A 22,218-nucleotide genomic window follows, 5' to 3' on the forward strand; every position below is an offset into this window, starting at 1 on the left:
CATTGGTGATGTTCCATGAACTTGTTTATTACCATCTCTGTTCTTCTGTGATAAGAATGCTCCCAACGAATTGGGTTTGATCTTGCTGAAAGCAAGACTCTACATATATAGTTTTTTTGGTATTTTTCTTATGATCATATATTATATATAATAAAATGTTGAACCCGGTTAGAATCCCGATTGAACCAATAAATCATGAACCGATAAATTTTCTAGTTCGATGATTGGTTCGATTTTCAAAACTTTGGGCGAGACTAACCCTTTGGGTGTTGGAGCAAAAGTAAAAGAAAATGTATAAATGTACATAACACACACAATTAATACAGAGATATGATTTTTCCTTGCACAATTAATTTAGCTTGGTATAAAGGCTTGGAAAGATACTTGATGCCTCGTTGGTTTCGCGATACACTACAAGCTGCGAAGCAAGAGTATTAACTCACACCATCATACAAAACGTTACTAAAATCGGCCCACCGGTTGGATTGGTTCAATAGGTCTTTTTCGATGAAGCTGGGCCGATTCTTATGTTAACCCTTTTATACAATCTCTTCATGGAAAACCGTTGAGAATCACGGTTCAACCTTTGAACTGCGAGACCCGCATGGTTTGCAAGTTGAATTGAAAATATTAAAAAAAAACAAAAAACTTAACTTAAAAAAATCCCATGAAATTAGCCCAATTAATATTTGGACCTAATTTGTAATTAACTAACTTTAAAAAACTTTAGTCACACCCAGTGTTTACTAAACACACCCCGACTTCCATTCACTTTGGGTTGACTTTGTGTTTTTTTAGGTCTGGGCATAACACCCCACCCCCAACGTTTTCGGAAAACAGAGTACAGCGCCGTCCGCCTAAATCACGGAAGCGAAAAAGTGATTTGCAGGCTGCTGCAAATTATGGAAGAGAGCGGAGGAAGACCTAAGCACACTGCAACTTGTTGAAGAAGCTTTTCAAGAAATCAAGCACGCCACCGTTAATTATCTTCTATTTCATATCGTTGGGTTCAAGAATGACGCTTCATTGTTGTCTTCTATTATTACTGGAGTAGTGACTATTATCAGAACATTTGTCTCCACCTACGATTTTCCATAGGGTCGGAAGGAGAAAACTGCTTCTTGAAGCTTGTGTTCAGAAGTTCATCTGCCAGGTATTCGATAAAATGTCTCAATGACTCCAATTTTACGGATAAATTGCATTTTTGGAAACATTAGTCTCTAAAAAGGTTTTGGGAACGTATTTGTTATTATCTGAGAATGGAGAATAGCATACAAATATATAGCATGAGGTTATGCTCTCAACTATATTACAAGCAAAAGACTAAATACAGAGAAAAGTAAAATGTATCCGTTGGAGAGTAACGGCTAATATTGAGTTGTACAGAACTTGATTTTAGTTGTGGGCTTTGGTTCATTGGGCTTTGATATATCTTCTTTACATTCCCTCAAGATTGGGGGCCCAGCAAGGAGACCAATCTTGGAACGCAGCTTGTGAAAGGGAGCTTTGAGAAGTGTCTTGGTGAGAATATCGGCCAGCTAATCAGAGGTATGGATCTTGATGACGTTGAGGGTGCCATTGTGTACAAGAGAGCGAACAAAGTGAAGGTCGACTGCTATGTGTTTCATACGGGAGTGTGAAACAGGGTTAAGGCTAAGAGCTGTAGCACCTTGGTTGTCACAAAAAATTGGAGGGGGGTAGGTGACAGTCCAATGTAAATCATGAAGGAGATGTTTGAGCCACACGACTTCAGATGCTGTGGAAGCTAATGCACGATATTCAACTTCAGTGGAGGACCGAGCAACGGCCCGTTGTTTTTGAGAGCGCCATGAAATAGGGTTTGGGCCAAGGAAGACAATGTAGGCAGAGGTAGAGGACTTGTCGTCGGGATGGCCAGCCCAATCTGAGTCCGTTTAAGCATGAAGGCGAAGATCAGGCGTTTTGAAGATAGTGATGCCTTCAATATAGGTACCTTTAAGATATCGGAGAACACGCTTGAGAAGAGAGAAATGTATGTCGGTAGGGTGTGCCATGAACTGAGCAAGACGGTTGACGGCGAAGCAAACATCTGGTCTGGTAAGACTCAAATATTGGAGACGGCCCACAATTTGACAATATTGAGTTGGATCCAGCAGAGATGTCCCGTCAGTTTTAGTTACAACGAAGTGGGCAGGCAATGGAGTGGAGACTGGTTTGGCACCGTCCATATCCGTCGGTTCTAAGAGATCACGAACATATTTTTGCTGAGAAAGGAATAAACCACGGGAGGTGCGTGTGACTTCAACACCTAAGAAGTAAGATAAATCACCAAGCTCTTTGAGAGAAAATTGAGAAGCCAGGTTACGAGTGACCCTGTTAAGAATAGCAGTGTTAGAGCTTGTGAGTATCAGATCATCAACGTAAACTAAAATGTACATAAAATGTGAATTTTCGCGAAGAGTAAACAATGATGTGTCTGCAAGGGAGTTAGTGAAACCCATGGCTATTAAGCTTGTACGCAATGCGTTGTACCACGCCCTTGGGGCCTGCTTGAGACCATAGAGGGATTTGTGCAGTTGGCATAAATAGGTAGGATGGTCTGGGTCTTGAAAACCTCGAGGTTGACGCATGAACACTGTCTCGGTAAGTTTACCATGTAGGAATGCGTTGTTGATATCTAGGTGTTGAATAGACCACTGTTGAGACACTGCAATAGATAAGACAGTACGAATAGTTGCAGGTTTAATAACAGGACTAAAAGTGTTAGTATAGTCAATTCCCGGGCGTTGGGCATAGCCTTGCGCAACCAATCGTGCCTTATATCTGGCAATAGTGCCATCGAGGTTGCGCTTGACCCGAAAAATCCATTTGGATCCTATGGGTCGTATATGTGATGTCGGGGGAACTAGAGTCCAAGTTTTATGATGCATAAGAGCATCAAATTCACATTGCATGGCCGCTTTCCACTGAGGGTGTTGGAGTGCTTTGGTGACAGAGGTGGGTTCAAGAGATTGTGGAAGAGAATGAATAGTGCTTAAGTTGAGAGACTTAGGTTTGAATATGTTATTCTTGGAGCGAGTGACCATAGAATGGGTGGTAGTGGGTGGGATATGATGGGTTGTAGTGGGTGGGTCAGATAAAAGTAGGTTGGGTGGTGTTGGATTGAGTGGAGAACACACATGGGGTGTGCGGTTTAAAGATGAGGTAGGAGAGATAGTGGAGACTTGAGGGGTAGGTGTAGGTGGGGACTCATGATAGCTAGGAAACAAGGACTCATCAAATATTACATGACGAGACAGATACAATCTTTTGGTGAGTGGGTCAAAGCATTTATAAGAGCTTTGAGAGTTGGAATATCCAAGAAAAAGACAAAGCTTGGATCGGGGCTCAAGTTTGTGATGTGTATAGGGTCTTAACCATGGATAGCAACCACACCCAAACACCCGTAATTTAACAAAATTAGGTGAATTTTGGAAAAGCATTTGAAATGGAGTAACAGGAGAATTATGGGAAATAGGCATTCTATTGATAAGGTAGGCAGCAGTTTGAAAAGCAAAAGACCAAAATGAATACGGCAACTTAGCAGAGTGTAAGAGAGTTCTAGCAGTTTCGGTAAGGTGGCGATGTTTTCGTTCAGCCAAGGCAATGTGTTGAGGTGTGTATGGAGGGGAGGGAAACCAGCTGATGCCATGTTGCATGAGATAGGATTTGAGCTTAATAAACTCTCCCCCATTATCACTGTAGAGATTACGAATAGGTGTTTGAAATTGTTTTTCGACTAACTTGTGAAATTGAGTAAACACTGAGTGAACATCGGATTTACGTTGAATGGGAAATAACCAGGAATAGCGAGTAAAATGATCGACAAAAACGACATAATAATTATAACCATCAATGGAGGATGTGGGAGCTGGTCCCCACACATCACTATACACCACATGAAGAGGAGCAGAGCTGGTAACACTTGAGTGGCCAAACGGTAACTTATGACTTTTATTAACTTGACATGACGTACAGAGAGAGGAAGTGAGACTAGTTGTTGGTGTACATGCCAACTTGAAAGAGTTCAAAATAGTGGTAAGATTTTAGAGGAAGGGTGACCAAGCCGAGAGTGCCACCTAGCAAGAGTGATAGGACTTCGAGATGGATAAGTAGAGGCAGTGAGACATTTCATGGAGTGGTGGTCCAGGTGATAGAGACCATCAATGTAGCGACCCACGGCCAGAATGCGACCCGTACGCTGATCCTTAATAACACAATGGAAAGGGAAAAATTCAATAAAAACTTGATTATGCTTAGTAATCTCATGAACAGACAATAAATTTTTATCAATGAAAGGAACACACAGTGTATTGTTCACGTGAAGTGGTCGTGTGATAGTGGGAAATTGAGTGGAACCCACGTGTGTGATATGCAAACCTGAGCCATCTCCTATATGGACTTCTTCAGTGCCATCATACTCAGAATGGATGGAGAGATTAGAGAGATCATTGGTCATATTGTTGCTGGCCCCGGAATCAAGAAGCCAAGACTGAGTGTGAGATGGGACTGAGTGAGGAGAGGCCGCATAGTTAACAGAGGGTGACTGGTGATTTTGAAAGACTTTGAACTTTCGGCATTTGTTAGCGGGATGACCAGGTTTGTCACAAAGTTGACAAACCACCCTATTATAACCACGACCACGGCCACCAGAGGAGGATGACCTGTTGTTGTTCCAGTTTTGATTTGATCTGTTGGAGTTCCAGTTTGACCGTGGAGGTCCATTTCCTCTGCCTTGGGATGGTGGATGGTTGGCACCAGGCTGTTTATAATGATAGTTGGCTGTGGTGAAGGAGGGAGGTGCAGCCGATGTAAGTCGGGATATGAGCCCCTCTTGGGCTACAAGAATGTCCTTGAGTTCTTCAAAACAGAAGGGGGTTTCTCGGGTTCGAATGGAACCAACGATACCAGTATAGTCCTCGCCCAAGCCATCAAGAATATATAAGGTGAGATCATCTTGTGGTATGGGATGATCAATGAGAGCAAGCTCGTCTGCAAGGCTTTTAACATCTTGCAAAAATTCAGCCATAGGTTTGATGCCTTTTTGGCAACGGGAAAGTTGTGATTTGAGTTGAAGAACACGGGACCTAGAAGAATTTGCAAATAGCTGGTGAGCTTTGGTCCAGGCTACAGAGCTTGTTGCAACATCACCAATGAGAGGGAGAACAGCTCCATCTATAGATGCAGAAATGGCATGTAAAATAAACTGATCTTGACTCTTCCATGTATGAAATAGGAGGAATGCGGAGTCATCTCCGGTAGGAGTGTTGGTAGAAGTGGTGGGTGGGGAATCGATGGTGGAAGTGGGTAAGGCAGGACAGGGAAAGCTGCCATCAACATAGCCGACAAGGCCGTAAGCCTGTAAGAGAGACAACATTTGAAGACGCCATGATGGAAAGTTTGTTGATGTGAGTTTAATGGGAATAGCAGAGACAGCATGTACGGTAACTGTGAGGGTAGTTCCTGGAATAGGAATAGTAACAGAGGTGGAGTTTCGGGAAGCCATGGAGGTGGGTGGAGCAACAATTATCTCGGTAGAGTCTTGAGGCTCCGATACCATAAAAAGGTTTTGGGAACGTATTTGTTATTATCTGAGAATGGAGAATAGCATACAAATATATAGCATGAGGTTATGCTCTCAACTATATTACAAGCAAAAGACTAAATACAGAGAAAAGTAAAATGTATCCGTTGGAGAGTAACGGCTAATATTGAGTTGTACAGAACTTGATTTTAGTTGTGGGCTTTGGTTCATTGGGCTTTGATATATCTTCTTTAGTCTCCATCTACACGTCGTATGCTTGATTTGTGCAGGCTACAATTGGAAGGATTTTATTTGATGATTTGAAACCTACAGGCACTCTTGGTAAAGCAAAAGCAAGAATTGTGGTGGTATTGGTTTGCTTGTTTGTGATGTCGTTTGTGTGGTCATGGGTCCTCTTGGTTGGTTGATACTAAGTGAAACATTCTCAATGGAGACGAGAACTGCAGGGTGTGCCTTTGTTGTTAGCTCTAATATGCTCTTCACTTTCATCAGAGCACAACCTTTCTTAACATGTCGATTTTGATGATTTTGACGTATTTTAGAAGTGAAAATTCCTGTTGTGTTTTGGCAGATTGATTATTGTTAGTGTTGATCGTCTATCCATGTTTTTATGCTTTGGGGTGCACTTATAAAATATCTCAATTTTTATGTACTTTTTGGTGAATTTATAAAAATTTAAAATTTTATAGATTATGTTTAACAAGGGGTGTTTTTAGTAAATAATGAAGTGTGACTAAAGTTTTCCCTTAACTTTATTTTTTTTGCATTTCAACCAAAGGCCCGGCCCCAGAAACAGCCCATGACCCGTTGCAGCAAGATTTGTAAAAGCCAAACTTCTTCGATGGCTCAATGAGTCCGAGCGCGCAGAGCCCCTTCTTCCAAGTTCCGAAAATTGAACCTCCGTAACACTGCGGCTTCCTCTGCCGGCTCTGCGGCTGGTCTTCCTCTACGGCTGGCTTCTTTAATCATCGTTGATTCTCTGTTTATGCACCGCGTCTCTCCTCTGTTTCTCTGTGTGAGGTATTTACTATTCAGAGTTGCAAACGAGTTTCTCTTCGTTTATTATCCACGCATATTGTTTGTTCATTTTCAACTTGATTGAATATGCGTTGCCGTGAAGATTTAGTTTCCATGAATACCATGTTACCCAGGATAGTTAATTATTTTGTGTCAAAGATTTTCTTCACTTACATATATATTTTCTTCCCATGAAACAAACTGCACGGAATGGTTTGTGCCTTGTGGGAATTCAATTGTAGAAATTGTATTCAATTTGATTAGTTGGTGATCGTTCCAGATTGTCTATTAATTTAATTTTTTTTCTAATATTTTCTCTCTGGTTCTTTAGCTATACAGTGCCCAATTCTGAGGCAAATATTATTTTCATTTTTTACGAAGAAGATTACACCTCTTTTTTTAGGTACAATAACTTTTCTCTTTCAATTTGCTTGCCTATGTATTTGTTTATATTTCGTTTGGATGGGGAAGGACCAAGGAGTGATTGTTGATTTGCCATAGCGATAGCGTTTGTGATTCTTTATTCATAGTTGTTTTGATTTAATGGGGCTGTGGGCATTTGGGAGATCAGCATGTCATAATGTTTTGAGCTATTAAATACTATACTATTCAATGATTCCACCCTTAGCTAATCTTGCTTTACTGTTATTACTATTATTACTATTTATAAATAGAATAAATTATTAAAAAAATGTGAGGTTCAGCTCTTGAACTTCGGGCCAACAGGTTGAATCTTCAAAAAAATTATTGCCGTGGGTCGGTTATTATTGTCTATCAAGCCCCAAAGTCCCCGTTGAATAAAGTCTTTAGTCTTAAACAGCTGTCCATGTTGGCTACTGATTAGCTTCCAAGAGCTGCTTCATTGCCCCTCCCGCTTTAGTGGCTTCTCTTCATTTTCAATTTGTTTAGGGGTTGTCTTTGTCATTATCTATAGCCCTGTAAGGTTCGATTGTTCACTGGGTAGGGGCGGCAAGGTCAATGGAGAAGATGAGCTAGGCTTTTCATTGCTTGAAATTGAAATGAAGGCTTAATTCGATAGATGTTTAATGGAGTATAGGGTTGTATTCTATATTACTCCATTGGTAATCCCTGTCAGGATGAGTTATTTGGGCAGAGGTCTTGAGGCTAATGCCTGTGAGAAATATTTGTTGTTTTCTCTAGTTGGAAGCCAAAGACTGCCTCTGATGTCATAATGAGAATCATGCTTTTGTATGTATTTTTAGATAGAAAGTCCCAGAAATATAGTTTACACTGCTCCAACTCGCCAATATTAGATGATCAAGTTGTTGTTTTTCCATGCCATCATTCTGGTTTAGCTTCAATTGATTCTTGGATTGCACCCCTGTTAATGTTTTACTATGCAATTTTTTTGACATTTATCTTATTTTTATGGCCATCTATTCCTGCCTAATTTAGTATTATCATCTGACGTCTTAACCTATTTATCAGTAATTCTAGGGCCTCTTCAACATCTTTAACTACTAGTGCTGACTGCATGATGGTCAATTAACATTGGCTGCTTTATTCCATATGCTAGGATGATGTTTTAGGTCAGTTTTTTTTTTTTTTTTTTAATCTTTAGTTTAACTTCATTAGAAGAAGTGAATTCAGTTTGAACAATTATATAAAAATATTGATGGTTTTGTAGAGGGAGCTTAAATTTCAGCGGCATAAAACTGATTTCATGGAGTTTGTTCGACTTTGAACGAGTTCGTCCCTTGATACTACTTCTTCAGTACATTGTAGTTTATATTAGTTGTGCCACTTCTTTTAGCAAATTTATTACTCATCCAGAAAACTTTCTTTGCAGATTTCATTGACGTGATGGAGTGATGAGAAAGTTGATTAGGTTGATCTTTACTTATTTGGGGGAGTTGCTGCATCTTGCATAGGATGGGTTTCTTTCATAGAAATGACAGCCTTGTGCCATTGTTTGCAATTCTTTTATCATCAACGCCCCTTAGATTTTCCTACAAAGTATTTTCAGTTCTTTTTCATTGGACCATTTTTTAGCCAACGACTTTCTTCATTGTTCTCAACCAGTACCAGGCCTTTTCCCAATTATTCCCCAAAGAAACCCTCCATTAGGGACTCTGAAATTGTTTGTCAAATTTCAACTGCAATAAAGTTGCGCCACTCCGAACCTCTCCACCACATTTTAAAGGCTTACGAATCCAAGTTTAGGTCTGACTACCTAATTTGGGTTCTTATGGACATTAAAAACGATTATCAATTGGTTTTGGATTTCGTTGATTGGGTCGCTCTACGTAGAGACCCGACCTTAGAAGCTCGGTGCATTGTTATTCAAATTGCTGTTGCTTCGAAGGACCTAAAAATGGCTCATAAACTTATCCGAGAATTTTGGGAAAAGCCCAATTTGGACATTAGTCTTTCATTCACCCATTTTGTTGAGCAGTTGATATACACTTATAGAGATTGGGGTTCAGATCCACGCACCTTTGATGTTCTCTTCCAAGTCCTTGTTGAATGTAGGATGCTCAATGAAGCAAAAGATCTCTTTCACAAGTTGTTGAACTATGGATTGGTTATTTCTGTTGATTCTTGTAACTTGTATCTTACACACCTGTCAAGAGATATTGATGGGCTTCCAAACATTATAAAGGTTTTTAAAGAATTTCCTGAAGTGGGTGTTCGTTGGAACACGGCCTCATATAATATCATTATTGGTTCTCTTTGCCGATCAGGGAAAGTAAGAGAAGCTCACCATTTGCTCCTACAAATGGAGTGGAAGGGCTGTATTCCTGACATTGTGACTTATAGCACCGTAATCAATGGATATTGTCATGCTGGAGAACTCCAAATAGTGTTGAAGCTTTTAGAAGAAATGCAAATAAAAGGAGTGAGACTGAACCGATATACATATAATAGCATAATCTTTCTTCTCTGCAAGAGTGGTCAAGTTATGGAAGCTGAAAAGATCTTGAGGGAGATGTTGACCCTACAAATAACTCCTGATAATGTGGTTTACACAACTCTTATTGATGGTTTCTGTAAATTGGGCAATATTCCTGCTGCTTATAAGCTATTTGATGAAATGCGCAGTCAGAAAATATGTTCCGATGTTATAACATATACTGCCATTATTTGTGGGCTTGTTCAAAGTGGGAAGATGATGGAAGTAGGTAATCTTTTCCAAGAAATGCAGAGAATAGGGTTGGAAGCAGATGAAGTTACTTATACAGCTGTTATTGATGGTTATTGCAAAGCAGGTGATATAAAAAGAGCCTTTTCTCTTCACAATCAGATGGTTCAGATGGGCCTTACTCCAACGGTTGCCACATACACTGCGCTTGCTGATGGCCTTTGTAAAAATGGCGAGTTAGAGACAGCAAATGAGCTTCTTCATGAGATGTGCAGAAAGGGCCTTCAACTGAACATCTACACTTACAACTGTATTGTTAATGGTCTTTGTAAAGCTGGAAACATAAGACAAGCGGTGCAGCTTATGGAAGAAATGGAAATTTCAGGGTTCCAGCCTGATACTATCACTTATACGACTATAATGGATGCTTACTGTAAAACTGGAGAGATTGTCAAAGCTCATGAGCTCCTGCGGAAGATGCTGGAGAAAGGTCTTCAACCTACAGTTGTTACATTCAATGTGCTGGTGAATGGGTTTTGTATGTCAGGAATGCTGGAAGATGCCGAGAAGCTACTGACATGGATGTTGGAGAAGGGCATAAGGCCGAATGCAACTACCTACAATTCTATAATAAGGCAGTACTGCATTAAAAATAATATGCGAAGAACAACTGAGATTTATAGGGGGATGTTTGCTCAAGGAGTGATTCCTGATAGTAACACATATAACATTTTGATAAAGGGGCATTCCAAAGCCAGGAATATGAAAGAGGCTTGGTTTTTGAGCAGAGAAATGATTGAGAAGGGATTTAGTCTCACAGCTAGTTCTTATAATGCTCTTATCAAAGGCTTTCTTAGGAGGAAGAAAATCTCGGAAGCTACGGAACTATTTGAAGAGATGAGAAGAGAAGGGCTGCCTGCTGACAGAGAAATATACAGCATTTTTGCTGATATGAACTATGAAGAAGGGAACATGGAAGCCACTCTCGACCTTTGTGATGAAGCAATAGAAAAATGTCTTGTGGGTACGTGTCTCTTCTTTATATGTGGTTAATCGGTTAATCCTATATGTTTAAGATTCTGAGCATTGTATCATCCATGAAAATGTGTTATTTTTATTTCTAAGTTTTAGCTTGTTATCGAAATATAATATGATGGCTTAGAAGCTTACATGTATTATGCAGAATTGCAGATATATAACTTCAAAGCTCTGCACGGAGATTTATATTGTGAAGACCATATATTTAGTTTGGTCCTAATACCTTGCTCCTTCATTTCCTTGAGTGTAATACCTCGATGATGGATGAGTATGCAGACATTTGATTCAGACAGATGACTTAAGGCAACTAAAGAAACAAAGAGATGCATATAAGAGGAAATAAGAAGACGGTTACTAAACATATATATTTTACATATGAATGTTATACGTAGAAATTATGTACTCCTTTGAATCTTTGCTGTTAATATATATTTTTACTTGAAACTAAGAGACACATATAAGAGGACATAAGAAGACAGTTACTAAACATATATATTTTACATATGAATGTTATATGTAGAAATTACAACTTACCAAAAAAAAAGTTCTACGTAGAAATTACGTACTCCTTTGAATCTTTGCTGTTAATATATATTTTTACTTGCTGTATACCTATGTTAGAGAATCAAGTAAGTTAATTTGGCTTCTGTTGCGTGGACTTTCAGTTTGTGATTGTGAGTCATGTTTGTGCTTTTTTGTATATATTTTCCATTTTTCATGTGGGAGTTCTGCACGCTCAATTTCTCTGTATATGTTGGGTTTTACAAATTGAGTTTTTGCTTTAAACCGCTGTACAGTACTACCTGAAGACAGGGACTTGCAAATTTTGGGCCACTTGCAAGTTTCATCATCCTAGAGAGAAGGCTGGGCATTGCTGGAAGAGTTTCCTTAAACATTTTGGGTTATCCACTTCGCCCGGTTTGGATTTTGTCTCTGGGTGAGTTTTCTTATGATCATATGCACTTAACAGTTTGTCTTCTTTGATTGATAAAAACTAATGTTTTGTTTCTTTTCCTTCTTTTTTTATCAGAATGAGATTGAATCTGCTTATTATTTAAGAACTCGACAATGCAAGTTTGGGGGCACTTGTAAATTTCACCATCCATCAACCGAATAATATGATGGTTCCATTGTGTGGTTCACTAATGCTCAATCTCCAACAACTCCTGGTCAGCAGTCATATTCCAGGGGGGATAACAAATTGGTCAAGAGCGTCATTTATCACTTGCCCACGCTGGCAGGGTTTTTCTAATTATACACCTCTAATTTTTCAACAGGGAGATGTATCACTCCATCCTACAGTGTAAGCCTTTCTTTACCCTGAATGAATTTGGGTCCAACTAGCATTCTTGTTTACATTACTTGAACAGGGGTAGTCTTATTCAAAAATGATTCAATTACACAGGTTTCTAATTATGGTTGTTTATATTGAAGTTTTTCCAAGTGCTTGATGCTATGTTTAAGATCTTTTTATTAGCTGTATCCACCTTTCTTATTTGTCTCTTTTTTTTTTATATTTATGAAGGCATAGAACTTATGCCAAGCAACCTTTTTGCTGAAATGGGACTTGCATTCCTCTTCAGTGATCATGACTAGAGAGATTTGCTTTGCTTTTCTGAAATTTGGAAAGAGCATTGGTCTTGATCTGCTAGACCTCCAATTCATTATTAACCTTCGAATTACATTCCTTGTCGACCTAATATTGAATCTAGTTAGATGCTGTATGACGAGAGCCATGATACTTGAAGTTGTCATGGATCGATATGGTTTTGGAGTTTGGACATCGAACGCTGAGGTCTTCGAATGTTTCTCCATATGGTTTGGATTGAATCAGAATCAAATGTAGGAATATGGTTACACATATAGCCAGAACCGCCACTTGAAAAGTTTTAGAAATTCTAAAGCAAAATGCTAGCCTAACATTACCATGGTTATTAAATATTGATTACGAAAGGTCCATTAGCGGCATAGAAGTGAAGTAAACCACTTAGTAGCCTATATCATAATTTGAACTTGTTATGCCAGTTGGTCGAATACCATATTATGCAACTTGTAAGAATAGGTATTCTTTGGTATTAGACTTGTTCTAATCTCGGAAAATTTAGTTTTTGTTGGTTTACCTGTGGTTGTAATTGTTTGTCCTTTATTGTGCAAGTTGATATTTAGTATGCATGTTTTTTTTGTTGAACTTTGGCTCATTTCTGGTTGATTAAATAAGCTGGTAAAAAATTGAGGACTCACAGCCATTCTATCCCTTGGTACAGGGCCAACTTGGGTCAGTTTCATCATCGGATAGTCAGCATCAAACAGTGAGAAACAGTCAGATCTATGAAACTAGAGTAATCTGGAGTAGGAGGACCTCAAGGCAGATATTCTCTTTTCCGCTATGGCTCTGTCTGTCTCAATGAGGTTTTATGCATTGCACAGGGAAAATGTATTTCCTGAGAGACCTGGTCAGCCTGAATGCCAGTTTTACATGAAAACTGGAGACTGTAAGTTTGGTGCAGTTTTGAGATTCCACCGTCCAAGAGAGAGACATTCCTGCTCCTGACTGTCTTGAGTCTCATAGGCCTTCCCTTTCGACCTGAGTTATATTACCTCCAGGCGGTTTTTATATCGTTTATGATTGTCTTAAGCCTCCATTTTTTTTTTGTTACTTTTGAAGTCTGCTGGTTGAGTTAAAACTCGTCTGTATTTGCATATTTATGTCCCAACTAACCGAGGTTGTTTTCGGACTTGTCTTAGTATTTGTTGCTTGCTAGCCTTGCTTAATGGTAACCTGCTTATGTTCTTAAATTTTTGAACCACTTTCTGATACATATTGCTTTGTTGAAAAGAAAAGTATCAAGTACTGATAAATTTTCACTTAAAGCTTTCCTTAGAAAAGATGAGACCACACCACATAGTTTTTGAAACTACGTGTTCAAGCACCAGCCAAGTGACTTACCAAACTCTGTTCGCATTTCAAACTATAAAATAGTGCACCAACCCTTTCCACTCCCAAACAAGCTTACACAAAAACCGCAATTGTAATTAATTGCTCTGTTTCTGTTTCTCTTATGTACGTTTCTCACTCACTCTAGTCTCTGCTCCTCATATTTTCCGGGGCTTAGTTTAATTGGTGGGTATGTCAAAGAGCAAGGAAGTGAGGTTGATTGGGGCTTGGCCAAGCCCATTTGTGATTAGAGCAAGGATAGCCCTCAACATCAAATCTGTAGAGTATGAGTTTCTTCAAGAGACTTTTGGATCTAAGAGTGAGCTTCTCCTCAAATCAAATCCTGTGCACAAGAAAATCCCAGTTCTACTTCACCAAGACAAACCCATATGCGAGTCTCTCATAATTGTGCAGTACATTGATGAGGTCTGGTCCTCTGGCCCCTCAATTCTCCCCTCTGATCCCTATGACCGCGCCCTCGCTCGCTTCTGGGCCGCTTATGTCGATGAAAAGGTCATTTTCTTGTTTGATAAGTCGATTATAATTATTTGCATGAAAGAGGACTTGACAAAATCTTTTTTTATTTTTTTTATGTTTGATAGTTGTTTCCTTCGATGAGAGGGATTTCAACGGCACAAGGAGAGGAGGCGAAGAAGGCGGCGATCGAGCTATTCAAAGATGTTGTGGTGGTTATGGAGGATGCATTTGGGAAGTGCGGGAAAGGGAAGGTCTTTTTTGGAGGAGAAGAAATTGGGTTGGTGGACATAGCATTTGGGAGCATGTTGGGGTGGTTGAGAGTGACTGAGAACATGAATGGTGTGAAGGTTTTTGATGAAACCACAACTCCTAAACTTTTGGGATGGGTTGAGAGGTTTTCTGCTGCTGATGCTGTCAAGGATGTTATGCCTGAGACAGAGAAGCTGATGGAGTTCGCCAAGTTACTTCAGGCCAAGATGAGAGATGCTGCTGCTGCTGCTGCTACTCCTAAGTAGGCATGTATGAATGTAAATGCCACCTTGTTGAATTAAGTTGTTGGGGGGTAGGCAATGAATAAGGAAACAACTTTAATGAACATTTATTGTTCTTATCTTTCCTTCTATGTTATAGCTTAATTTGGTTGGCTTTAATTGAGAACCTAATTAAAATGAAAATGAAATTTAAAAATTATTTCATAATAGTCAATTTTAAATTTGATGAGAAGTAACTAAAATAAAAGTAGAATAGGTATGGTAAAACAACTCCCTGGAGTTGCATAGTTGGGTGGTCAATTAATCTTGATATATTAACAAGGAGTTTTAAATTCAAATACATTTTTTTGGTTCAATTATAATGTGTGAGAAGGGGAACTCACACGCTCGCAATTTATCATGTAGGACAAGTTTTAATATAAGTTAAATATCATCCCTCATTAGTTTTGTTTCAAGAATAAAACTCTTAAAAGCCTTATTCCACAAAATCAATGTAGTTTAACTAAATTCTAAAAATGACAAAAAGTTAAAATATATGATTTTATTATCTAAAATACTCCCATCTTCATCCTCAAACATGACAAATGCCTCTTGCACATAATTCATCTTTGACCTTCGCCAGAAGCTTTGTCTCCGTCATCGAAAGTTTCGTCTCTACCCCTCATGGCTGATTTGAGAGTTTTATGACATTTTTTAGTGATTTTTCATCCTGATTTTTGTTGTATTCGAACTAGATCTACTCATATTCACCACGAGACTTGTAGATCTTATTGTTTTTCTTTAATCTGTCATCATATCATTATTTTCGGTAGTTTCTATGGTGATTCTCGTGGTTTTTCAGTTCTGATTTGGGATCTGCAGACTGCTGGTGATTTGTTATCTGTTTCGAATAATTTGATATTTATCATAATGTTAATTGTTTTGATAAATGTTATCTGTCTTGTTAAAATGTTATGTCTTTAATGAAATATTATCTATTTGAAGTTTCAAAACCGATATCATATCAGAATAGATCCGAAACATATATAATATTTGAAGATTCAGATCCAATTTCAGAAAGAAAAAAAAGAATTAAAAAAAGTAATTAAACCTCAAAGGTGATGCGTTTTGGTCCGTGGAATTGATTGGGAGTGTTGATGGTCGTCGGCTTTGGCCGTATTGGCCGAATCTAGCTCTTTTTCATACGATGACATTGATTTCACGAAGTTTTTTCTATGATTCAGGTGATAATCGACTGTTGGTGATGATTGAGCTTTGATCGGGTTGACCTAGAGTTTCATTTGAGTAGTTCATTCGTCGAAAACAATGGTCGGACGACCAACTTCCGATATGATAGCGCTAGGAAGAAGAATAAAAGAGGGAGGATATTTTGATAAGTTGATAAGTTTTGTCCTTTTTTTCTAAAGTTTTTTTTTAGGTTGTCATTGTTAGAATATAATTTTTAACTTTCGTCCTTAGGGGTAAAAACCCATTAATATACAAAAAAGAAAAAGTCACCATATAATATAAAGGAATCCAAATTTATACCAAAAAGGTAAGTAATTAATTAAGAGAATCCACGTTAGCTCTTCATACTAAATCGTCTTAAATATAACAAAATGAATCATTTTATAGTTTTACAATATTATAATTTAAAAGTACTCTACATTTATTTGCTCCTAAAATTCATGTCGTTTATTTTTTGCTTATCGTAGGGGTTCTATATTCTTATTGGCTTCCAGAGCTCATCTTCTTTTTTTTTTCTTTTTTTGTATTCATACAATTCCTTGATTTTTGACCCCTATTTTTTGTTGATTGCCATATTCTCAGTATTGTTCAATTTGTAAATTCTCGATCTTGCAGTTCTTGTTTGATTTTTTTTTGAAAGGATTCTTGTTTGATTCCTATTCGTTGTAAATTGCAATTGAAACATTTTGGCATGCAATCTAGGCATCCATTCATATTTGAGGATTTTGAATTGTTAGAAATTTTTAAATAAAAAAATTATTTTTCGAAACATTTTTCAAATGCCATGAAATTGATTTTATTATTCGATAAATATTATTCATATTTTATAAGTATATTATTTGCAACAATATTTAAATAAAATAAAATAGTTTTTCAATTTTCAAATGAAAATTATTTTAGAAAATTTCGCATTGAAATTTTCTAAAATAGTATAATATTTTCCAAGCAAGTTTTGGGACGACGTAAGTGCATGGAAATTTAATATAAAATTTTATACATCATACTTGTATTGCGATTGTGGATTCTACTAGTGGTTGTACGATAGGGTTTCTCTTTCGTTGCTACTCGCATGGTGATATGGGGTATTGCTAACCTCTTGTCTTGGCACAACAATGCGATGTGTGCCACAGCATCTAAGGAGTGTTTCGGAATGCTGTGTGCATGATAATTATTGTTGTGATATATGTATCTTTATATATATGTATGTATTTATTTATTTATTTATGCATGGATTTTGTTGTCATGTGGCATGATCATGTACATTTCTTCCTACCTCATTTTATTGTTGAAATCACTAGTTTTGCTTTCTTGTTTCAGTAGGCATGTTCTACGCAATTGTTGTCTTGTAGTTTTGCTCACTCGGATAGCTCTGAGCTCTTGTAGAATACTTATCCCTATTGAATTTTGTAATTCATCACCTTCTTGTTTTCCCTTTCACGTGAGTTCGATGAGGGTGGCTAACACCCTATGAAGTGGGTGCGATGGACGTGGATATTAAGGTTCCTATAGGATTAGGGTTTGCTTAGTATTAGAATTTCTTTTTCAAGCTTCCACAACTTTTTAGTGTTTTAGACTTATTTACCATTTATCATGAATTTTTAGTATTTATTTTGAATAATGACTTCCAACGTTTTGAGGAGTTTGCATAATAAAGATAGTGGAAGTTAGTTTAGTTTGTTCTCTTATTGGGACGGTGTATATGTATTACATACGTAGTAGTGTGTATTTGTTGGATCTAGGTTTCAATTTGCTTCCGCCGCACCTAACAAGAAATTAATGATTTTTGAAATTATTTTGTGTTGACTTTGTTATTTCCTATTATTGCACATTGTTTTGTACTTGCTCATTTTAAAGTTTAAACATTTCTTTAAGCGGAAAAATTGGGATTTCTGACAAAAATAATGCTACCATGTTGAATAAAGTAGTTGGATACGAAGTAAATTAATAAATAACTTTTATCAACAGTAATTGGTTTCCTTTAAGGATCAAGTAAATTACTTGAAACTATAAAATATTATGAAAATTTTCAGCAAGCATTTGTATGAGGTAAAGTAATCAACTAATTATGGTAGGCGTTCATTATTAAAAAGAAAGAAAGAAAGAGATAAAAAAAAAACCATTCATATAAAAGAAGTCGCAAAGAAAATAAAAAAAATCTAAAATTACATTACAATTTACAAAAAATACAATCCCAAAAAAGGAACACCGTATTAATATTCTCTCATGTTAAAAGACAAAAAATAGAAAAGCATCTTACTTTTGAACAATCTACTAACTACCTAGTCTTGAAAAATTAATGTCAGCTTGCTTGTTTGCGAGACATGAGACATGTACCTAAAAAATTGGTTGTGTCATGGATGACCACATATTCTCTTGGCATTAATTGAGGACAAAGATTTGTATCCTCCACCATTCAAACTTCAAAGCACGGTTGGTTCTATTAGTCAAAAATCTTTCACCAAATGGTATGAACACCATGGCTACGTTCACACTTCACGAATCTACTATTAATACGATCGCCGCCCTCTGAATCTCCTAAACCAATTCTGTGTTACCATGGCAAAGAGTGATTTGAAGCTTCTGGGTTCGTTGGGAAGCCCATTTGTGTTGAGGGCTGCAATTGCTCTGAACATCAAATCCGTTGATTATGAGTTTATTGAGGATAACCTTGCACCCAAAAGTGAGCTTCTTCTCCAAACCAATCCTGTGCACAAGAAAATCCCTGTTCTCATTCACAATGACAAACCCATTTGCGAATCTCTCGTAATTGTGCAATATATTGATGAGGCTTGGTCCTCTGGCCCCCCAATTCTTCCTTCTGATCCTTATGACCGTGCCATTGCTCGATTTTGGGCTGCTTATATTGATGATAAGGTACTCAAAGTTCCTCCTTTTAGGCGTTGATGATATGGGTTTTTCTTTTTTCCTTCCTAATGTGAATTTTAATTGTGATTGTAGTGGTTTCCATCTGTGAGAGGCATTTTGTTTGCTGGAGGAGAAGAAGAAAGGAAAGCTGTGCTTGCACAAGTGGAAGAAGGTCTATTGCTATTGGAGGGTGCAGTTGTGGCTTGCAGCAAAGCAAAGGCCTTCTTTGGAGGAGATGAGATTGGGTTTTTGGACATTGCTTTTGGGTGTTTCTTGGCATGGCTTAGGGTGATTGAGAAGGCAAATGGAGCGAAATTGCTTGATGAAGCCAAATTCCCAAATCTGACAGATTGGGCTGAGAGGTTTTGTGCTCATGCTGCTGTGAAGGACGTCATGCCTGAGACTGACAAGCTCGCTAAGTTTGCTAAGGTTCTTCAAGCCAGGAAGAAATCTGCTGCAGCTGCTCCATCAAAGTAGTGAAATGGTTTGTGAACTTGTCCAACAATATATTGGGTGGAAGTTCCTTTTGATTTTTGGTGTGTAGATGTCTGTTTGTTTCTCATTATCTACTTGAATTGGTTTTTCATATCTGAAGTGCTCTCTTTTTTCCATTAAAGAGATGGGCCGTTCATTATAAAATAAAAAAGGAAAAAGGAAAGAGATAGAAAAACCATTCCTATATAAAAAAAGTCTCAGAGACAACAAAAAAATCTAAAATTACATAACAATTTACAAGAAATACAACCCAAAAAATACCGTATTAAAAGTATCTTACTTGTCAACAATCATCTACTAACTACCAAGTCTTGAGAAATTAAGGTCAGCTTGCTTGTTTGCGAGACACGTACCTAAAAATTGGTTGTGTCATCGATGAGCACATATTCTCTTGGCATTAATTGAGGACAAAGATTTGTATCCTCCCCATTCAAATTTCAAAGCACGTTTCTATTAGTCAACAATCTTTCACCAAATGGTATGAACACCATGGCTGCGTTCAAACTTCACAAATCTACTATTAATCTGATCGCCCTCTGAATCTCCTAAACCAATTCTGTGTTACCATGGCAAAGAGTGATTTGAAACTTCTGGGTTCGTTGGGAAGCCCATTTGTGTTGAAGGCTGCAATTGCTCTGAACATCAAATCCGTTGATTATGAGTTTATTGAGGATAACCTTGCACCCAAAAGTGAGCTTCTTCTCCAAACCAATCCTGTGCACAAGAAAATCCCTGTTCTCATTCACAATGACAAACCCATTTGCGAATCTCTCGTAATTGTGCAATATATTGATGAGGCTTGGTCCTCTGGCTCCCCAATTCTTCCTTCTGATCCTTATGACCGTGCCATTGCTCGATTTTGGGCTGCTTATATTGATGATAAGGTACTCAAAGTTCCTCCTTTTAGGCGTTGATGAGTGTGACTTGATTGATTGCCCACCAAGTGTTCGACCATTTGCCACGGTCATTTTACGCCTCTTTTGATCCGTAAATGTCTTTTTTTATTATGGGTTTTTCTTTTTCCTTCCTAATGTGAATTTGAATTGTGATTTTGTAGTGGTTTCCATCTGTGGGAGGCATTTTGTATGCTGGAGGAGAAGAAGAAAGGAAAGCTGTGCTTGCACAAGTGGAAGAAGGTCTATTGCTATTGGAGGGTGCGTTTGTGGATTGCAGCAAAGCAAAGGCCTTCTTTGGAGGAGATGAGATTGGGTTTTTGGACATTGCATTTGGGTGTTTCTTGGCATGGCTTAGGGTGAATGAGAAGGCCAATGGTGTGAAATTGCTTGATGAAACCAAATTCCCAAATCTGACAGATTGGGCTGAGAGGTTTTGTGCTCATGCTGCTGTGAAGGACGTCATGCCTGGGACTGACAAGATCGCTCGGTTTGCTAAGGTTCTTCAAGCCAGGAAGAAATCTGCTGCTGCTGCTGCTGCTCCATCAAAGTAGTGAAATTGTTTGTGAACTTGTGCAACAATATATTGGGCGGAAGTTCCTTTTGATTTTTGGTGTGTAGATGTCAGTTAGTTTCTCATTATTTACTTGAATTGGTTTTTCTTATCTAAAGTGCTCTTTTTTTCCATTAATCAGAATGTCCAAGTGTTTCTGTCCTTGAACAAGGAACAAGGTCTCCCGCTATTAGCAGGAGACCAAATTAGTGTAACGTGTCAAAGAACAGTATTAGTATTAGAATGCAGGGATGAAACAACTTTAACTAATTGAAAAGATCTGTGCCTCCTTCTGTTAGGACTGCTTATGCAGCTGAATGTATTTTGGCTGATTATGGTTTATCTTAATATATTGTCTCCTTTCAAAAAAACTAATTGAAAAGATTAGCAATCACAGGAAAGAGATCTTAATTTTAAACTTTTAATTGTTAGTTGTTAGTAGTAGTAAACTCATGTAATCCATCGTTTATCTAACACATTTGTGATTTGAGCTCAACAATGGAGGTCATAGAGTGCATAAGTGCGCATCCCCTATTTATCAATTACAAATTCATTCTTTTTTTTGTTAATCATCATCAATGATACCATACAAATTTATCTTTTGAACATCTAGTATGAATCTAAACTCGAAATGTCAATGACAATTTGAGGGGATGGGATTACCGTTTCTCTTCAACAAAACTAGTACAAATCCAAAAACAAAAGTAGAGAAATAATTTCACAATGGGTTAATACAATTTTTGGCCATTGAAAAATGATCAGTGTTCTAATTTGGTCAATGATTGTCAAACTGTTCCAATTTGATCACCAACACATTAATTTGTGCCAATTAACCACCCAGACAGAAATTGTTCATTTCAATCAGTCAATTCTGTCCGTATGACTAAATTGGCACAAATTAAAATGTAGGTGATCAAATTGGAATAATTTGACAGTCAGTGGCCAAATTAGAACATTCGCCATCAAAGCACTGATACTTCGAAAGCCTATACCTCCCACACTTTTTAGCTCACATAATTTGTTCTAAGCAAACCAGCAAAGAGCTTTCTGGTCCAAGTTCCCCCTCCAAACTTGTCTCAAAAGTCTATCAATATTATCACATAAGCATTGAGGAATTTTGAACAGCTGCATTGTATATGTCGGAATTGCTTGGAGGACTGATTTGATGAAGACTTCTTTAAACATCGATGAGACCAACTTGAGGCCTTCCTTTTTATTTTATCAATCATATAGTTGACTGCCTTTCTTCTTGACTGTCCAACAGTAGCCGGCAATCCCAAATATCTCTAGCTCAAACTTCTTTGCTTCCACAACCCCAATTAGACTCTTTAGTGAGCTCCGTATAAGCATCTCTGTATGCATACTAAAGTATAGACATGTTTCGTTAAAGTTTATTTGTTGACCTGAGACACATTCATATGTAGAAAGCCCATTCCACTCTGTTGTAAGCTTTACTCATGCCTAACTTTATTGCCATATAGTCAGTCCTGCTTTTTTTTTTTGTAGTGTGTTCATCGTATGCAATGCCTCATATGTCACAATAACAGTATATGTAATCAAT

At 37.8% G+C, this 22,218-nt stretch overlaps 4 protein-coding genes across 12 annotated transcripts; all 4 read left to right on the plus strand.

The window, feature by feature from the left end:
• The first annotated feature begins 792 nt into the window (after positions 1-792).
• On the plus strand, positions 793-13,561 carry LOC119999404 (pentatricopeptide repeat-containing protein At1g05670, mitochondrial). 9 transcript variants are annotated; one of them, XM_038846953.1, is made up of 9 exons: positions 799-1,153; positions 5,833-6,010; positions 6,342-6,583; positions 8,030-8,130; positions 8,229-8,289; positions 8,391-10,707; positions 11,519-11,622; positions 11,752-12,024; positions 12,986-13,561. In XM_038846953.1, exons 6-7 carry the CDS (start codon positions 8,493-8,495, stop codon positions 11,575-11,577), a joined length of 2,274 nt encoding a protein of 757 aa, XP_038702881.1. In that variant the 5' UTR covers positions 799-1,153; positions 5,833-6,010; positions 6,342-6,583; positions 8,030-8,130; positions 8,229-8,289; positions 8,391-8,492; the 3' UTR covers positions 11,578-11,622; positions 11,752-12,024; positions 12,986-13,561. The 9 variants fall into 9 exon arrangements, with proteins under 9 accessions (XP_038702873.1, XP_038702877.1, XP_038702878.1 ...); XM_038846954.1 differs by lacking the exon at positions 11,519-11,622 and having other exon boundaries at positions 795-1,153; XM_038846945.1 differs by lacking the exons at positions 11,519-11,622; positions 11,752-12,024; positions 12,986-13,561 and adding an exon at positions 10,867-11,494 and having other exon boundaries at positions 793-1,153.
• A 150-nt stretch (positions 13,562-13,711) lies between these two features.
• Positions 13,712-14,775, plus strand: LOC119999405 (glutathione S-transferase U17-like). Its single transcript, XM_038846957.1, has 2 exons — positions 13,712-14,169; positions 14,259-14,775. Exons 1-2 carry the CDS (start codon positions 13,849-13,851, stop codon positions 14,646-14,648), a joined length of 711 nt encoding a protein of 236 aa, XP_038702885.1. The 5' UTR covers positions 13,712-13,848; the 3' UTR covers positions 14,649-14,775.
• Positions 14,776-18,347: 3,572 nt separating this feature from the next.
• LOC119999407 (glutathione S-transferase U17-like) lies at positions 18,348-19,310 on the plus strand. The gene is made up of 2 exons (XM_038846959.1): positions 18,348-18,725; positions 18,810-19,310. The coding sequence occupies exons 1-2, from the start codon at positions 18,408-18,410 to the stop codon at positions 19,191-19,193; spliced, it is 702 nt and encodes a 233-aa protein (XP_038702887.1). The 5' UTR covers positions 18,348-18,407; the 3' UTR covers positions 19,194-19,310.
• A 335-nt stretch (positions 19,311-19,645) lies between these two features.
• LOC119999406 (glutathione S-transferase U17-like) lies at positions 19,646-20,969 on the plus strand. Its single transcript, XM_038846958.1, has 2 exons — positions 19,646-20,095; positions 20,269-20,969. Exons 1-2 carry the CDS (start codon positions 19,778-19,780, stop codon positions 20,656-20,658), a joined length of 708 nt encoding a protein of 235 aa, XP_038702886.1. The 5' UTR covers positions 19,646-19,777; the 3' UTR covers positions 20,659-20,969.
• The last annotated feature ends 1,249 nt before the right edge of the window (positions 20,970-22,218 follow it).

Source organism: Tripterygium wilfordii, chromosome 6 (genome assembly GCF_013401445.1).
Source record: "Tripterygium wilfordii isolate XIE 37 chromosome 6, ASM1340144v1, whole genome shotgun sequence".
Taxonomy (NCBI): domain Eukaryota; kingdom Viridiplantae; phylum Streptophyta; class Magnoliopsida; order Celastrales; family Celastraceae; genus Tripterygium; species Tripterygium wilfordii.

What these genes read in the sequence shown, in the direction of transcription:
- LOC119999404 (XM_038846945.1), top strand. Translation starts at nt 8,493, where the DNA reads ATGACAGCCTTGTGCCATTGTTTGCAATTCTTTTATCATCAACGCCCC. An exon ending in AATAGAAAAATGTCTTGTGG is followed by an intron (nt 10,708 to 10,866) that starts GTACGTGTCTCT and finishes TGTATTATGCAG; the next exon opens with AATTGCAGATATATAACTTC.
- LOC119999405 (XM_038846957.1), top strand. Translation starts at nt 13,849, where the DNA reads ATGTCAAAGAGCAAGGAAGTGAGGTTGATTGGGGCTTGGCCAAGCCCA. An exon ending in CCGCTTATGTCGATGAAAAG is followed by an intron (nt 14,170 to 14,258) that starts GTCATTTTCTTG and finishes TATGTTTGATAG; the next exon opens with TTGTTTCCTTCGATGAGAGG.
- LOC119999407 (XM_038846959.1), top strand. Translation starts at nt 18,408, where the DNA reads ATGGCAAAGAGTGATTTGAAGCTTCTGGGTTCGTTGGGAAGCCCATTT. An exon ending in CTGCTTATATTGATGATAAG is followed by an intron (nt 18,726 to 18,809) that starts GTACTCAAAGTT and finishes TTGTGATTGTAG; the next exon opens with TGGTTTCCATCTGTGAGAGG.
- LOC119999406 (XM_038846958.1), top strand. Translation starts at nt 19,778, where the DNA reads ATGGCAAAGAGTGATTTGAAACTTCTGGGTTCGTTGGGAAGCCCATTT. An exon ending in CTGCTTATATTGATGATAAG is followed by an intron (nt 20,096 to 20,268) that starts GTACTCAAAGTT and finishes GTGATTTTGTAG; the next exon opens with TGGTTTCCATCTGTGGGAGG.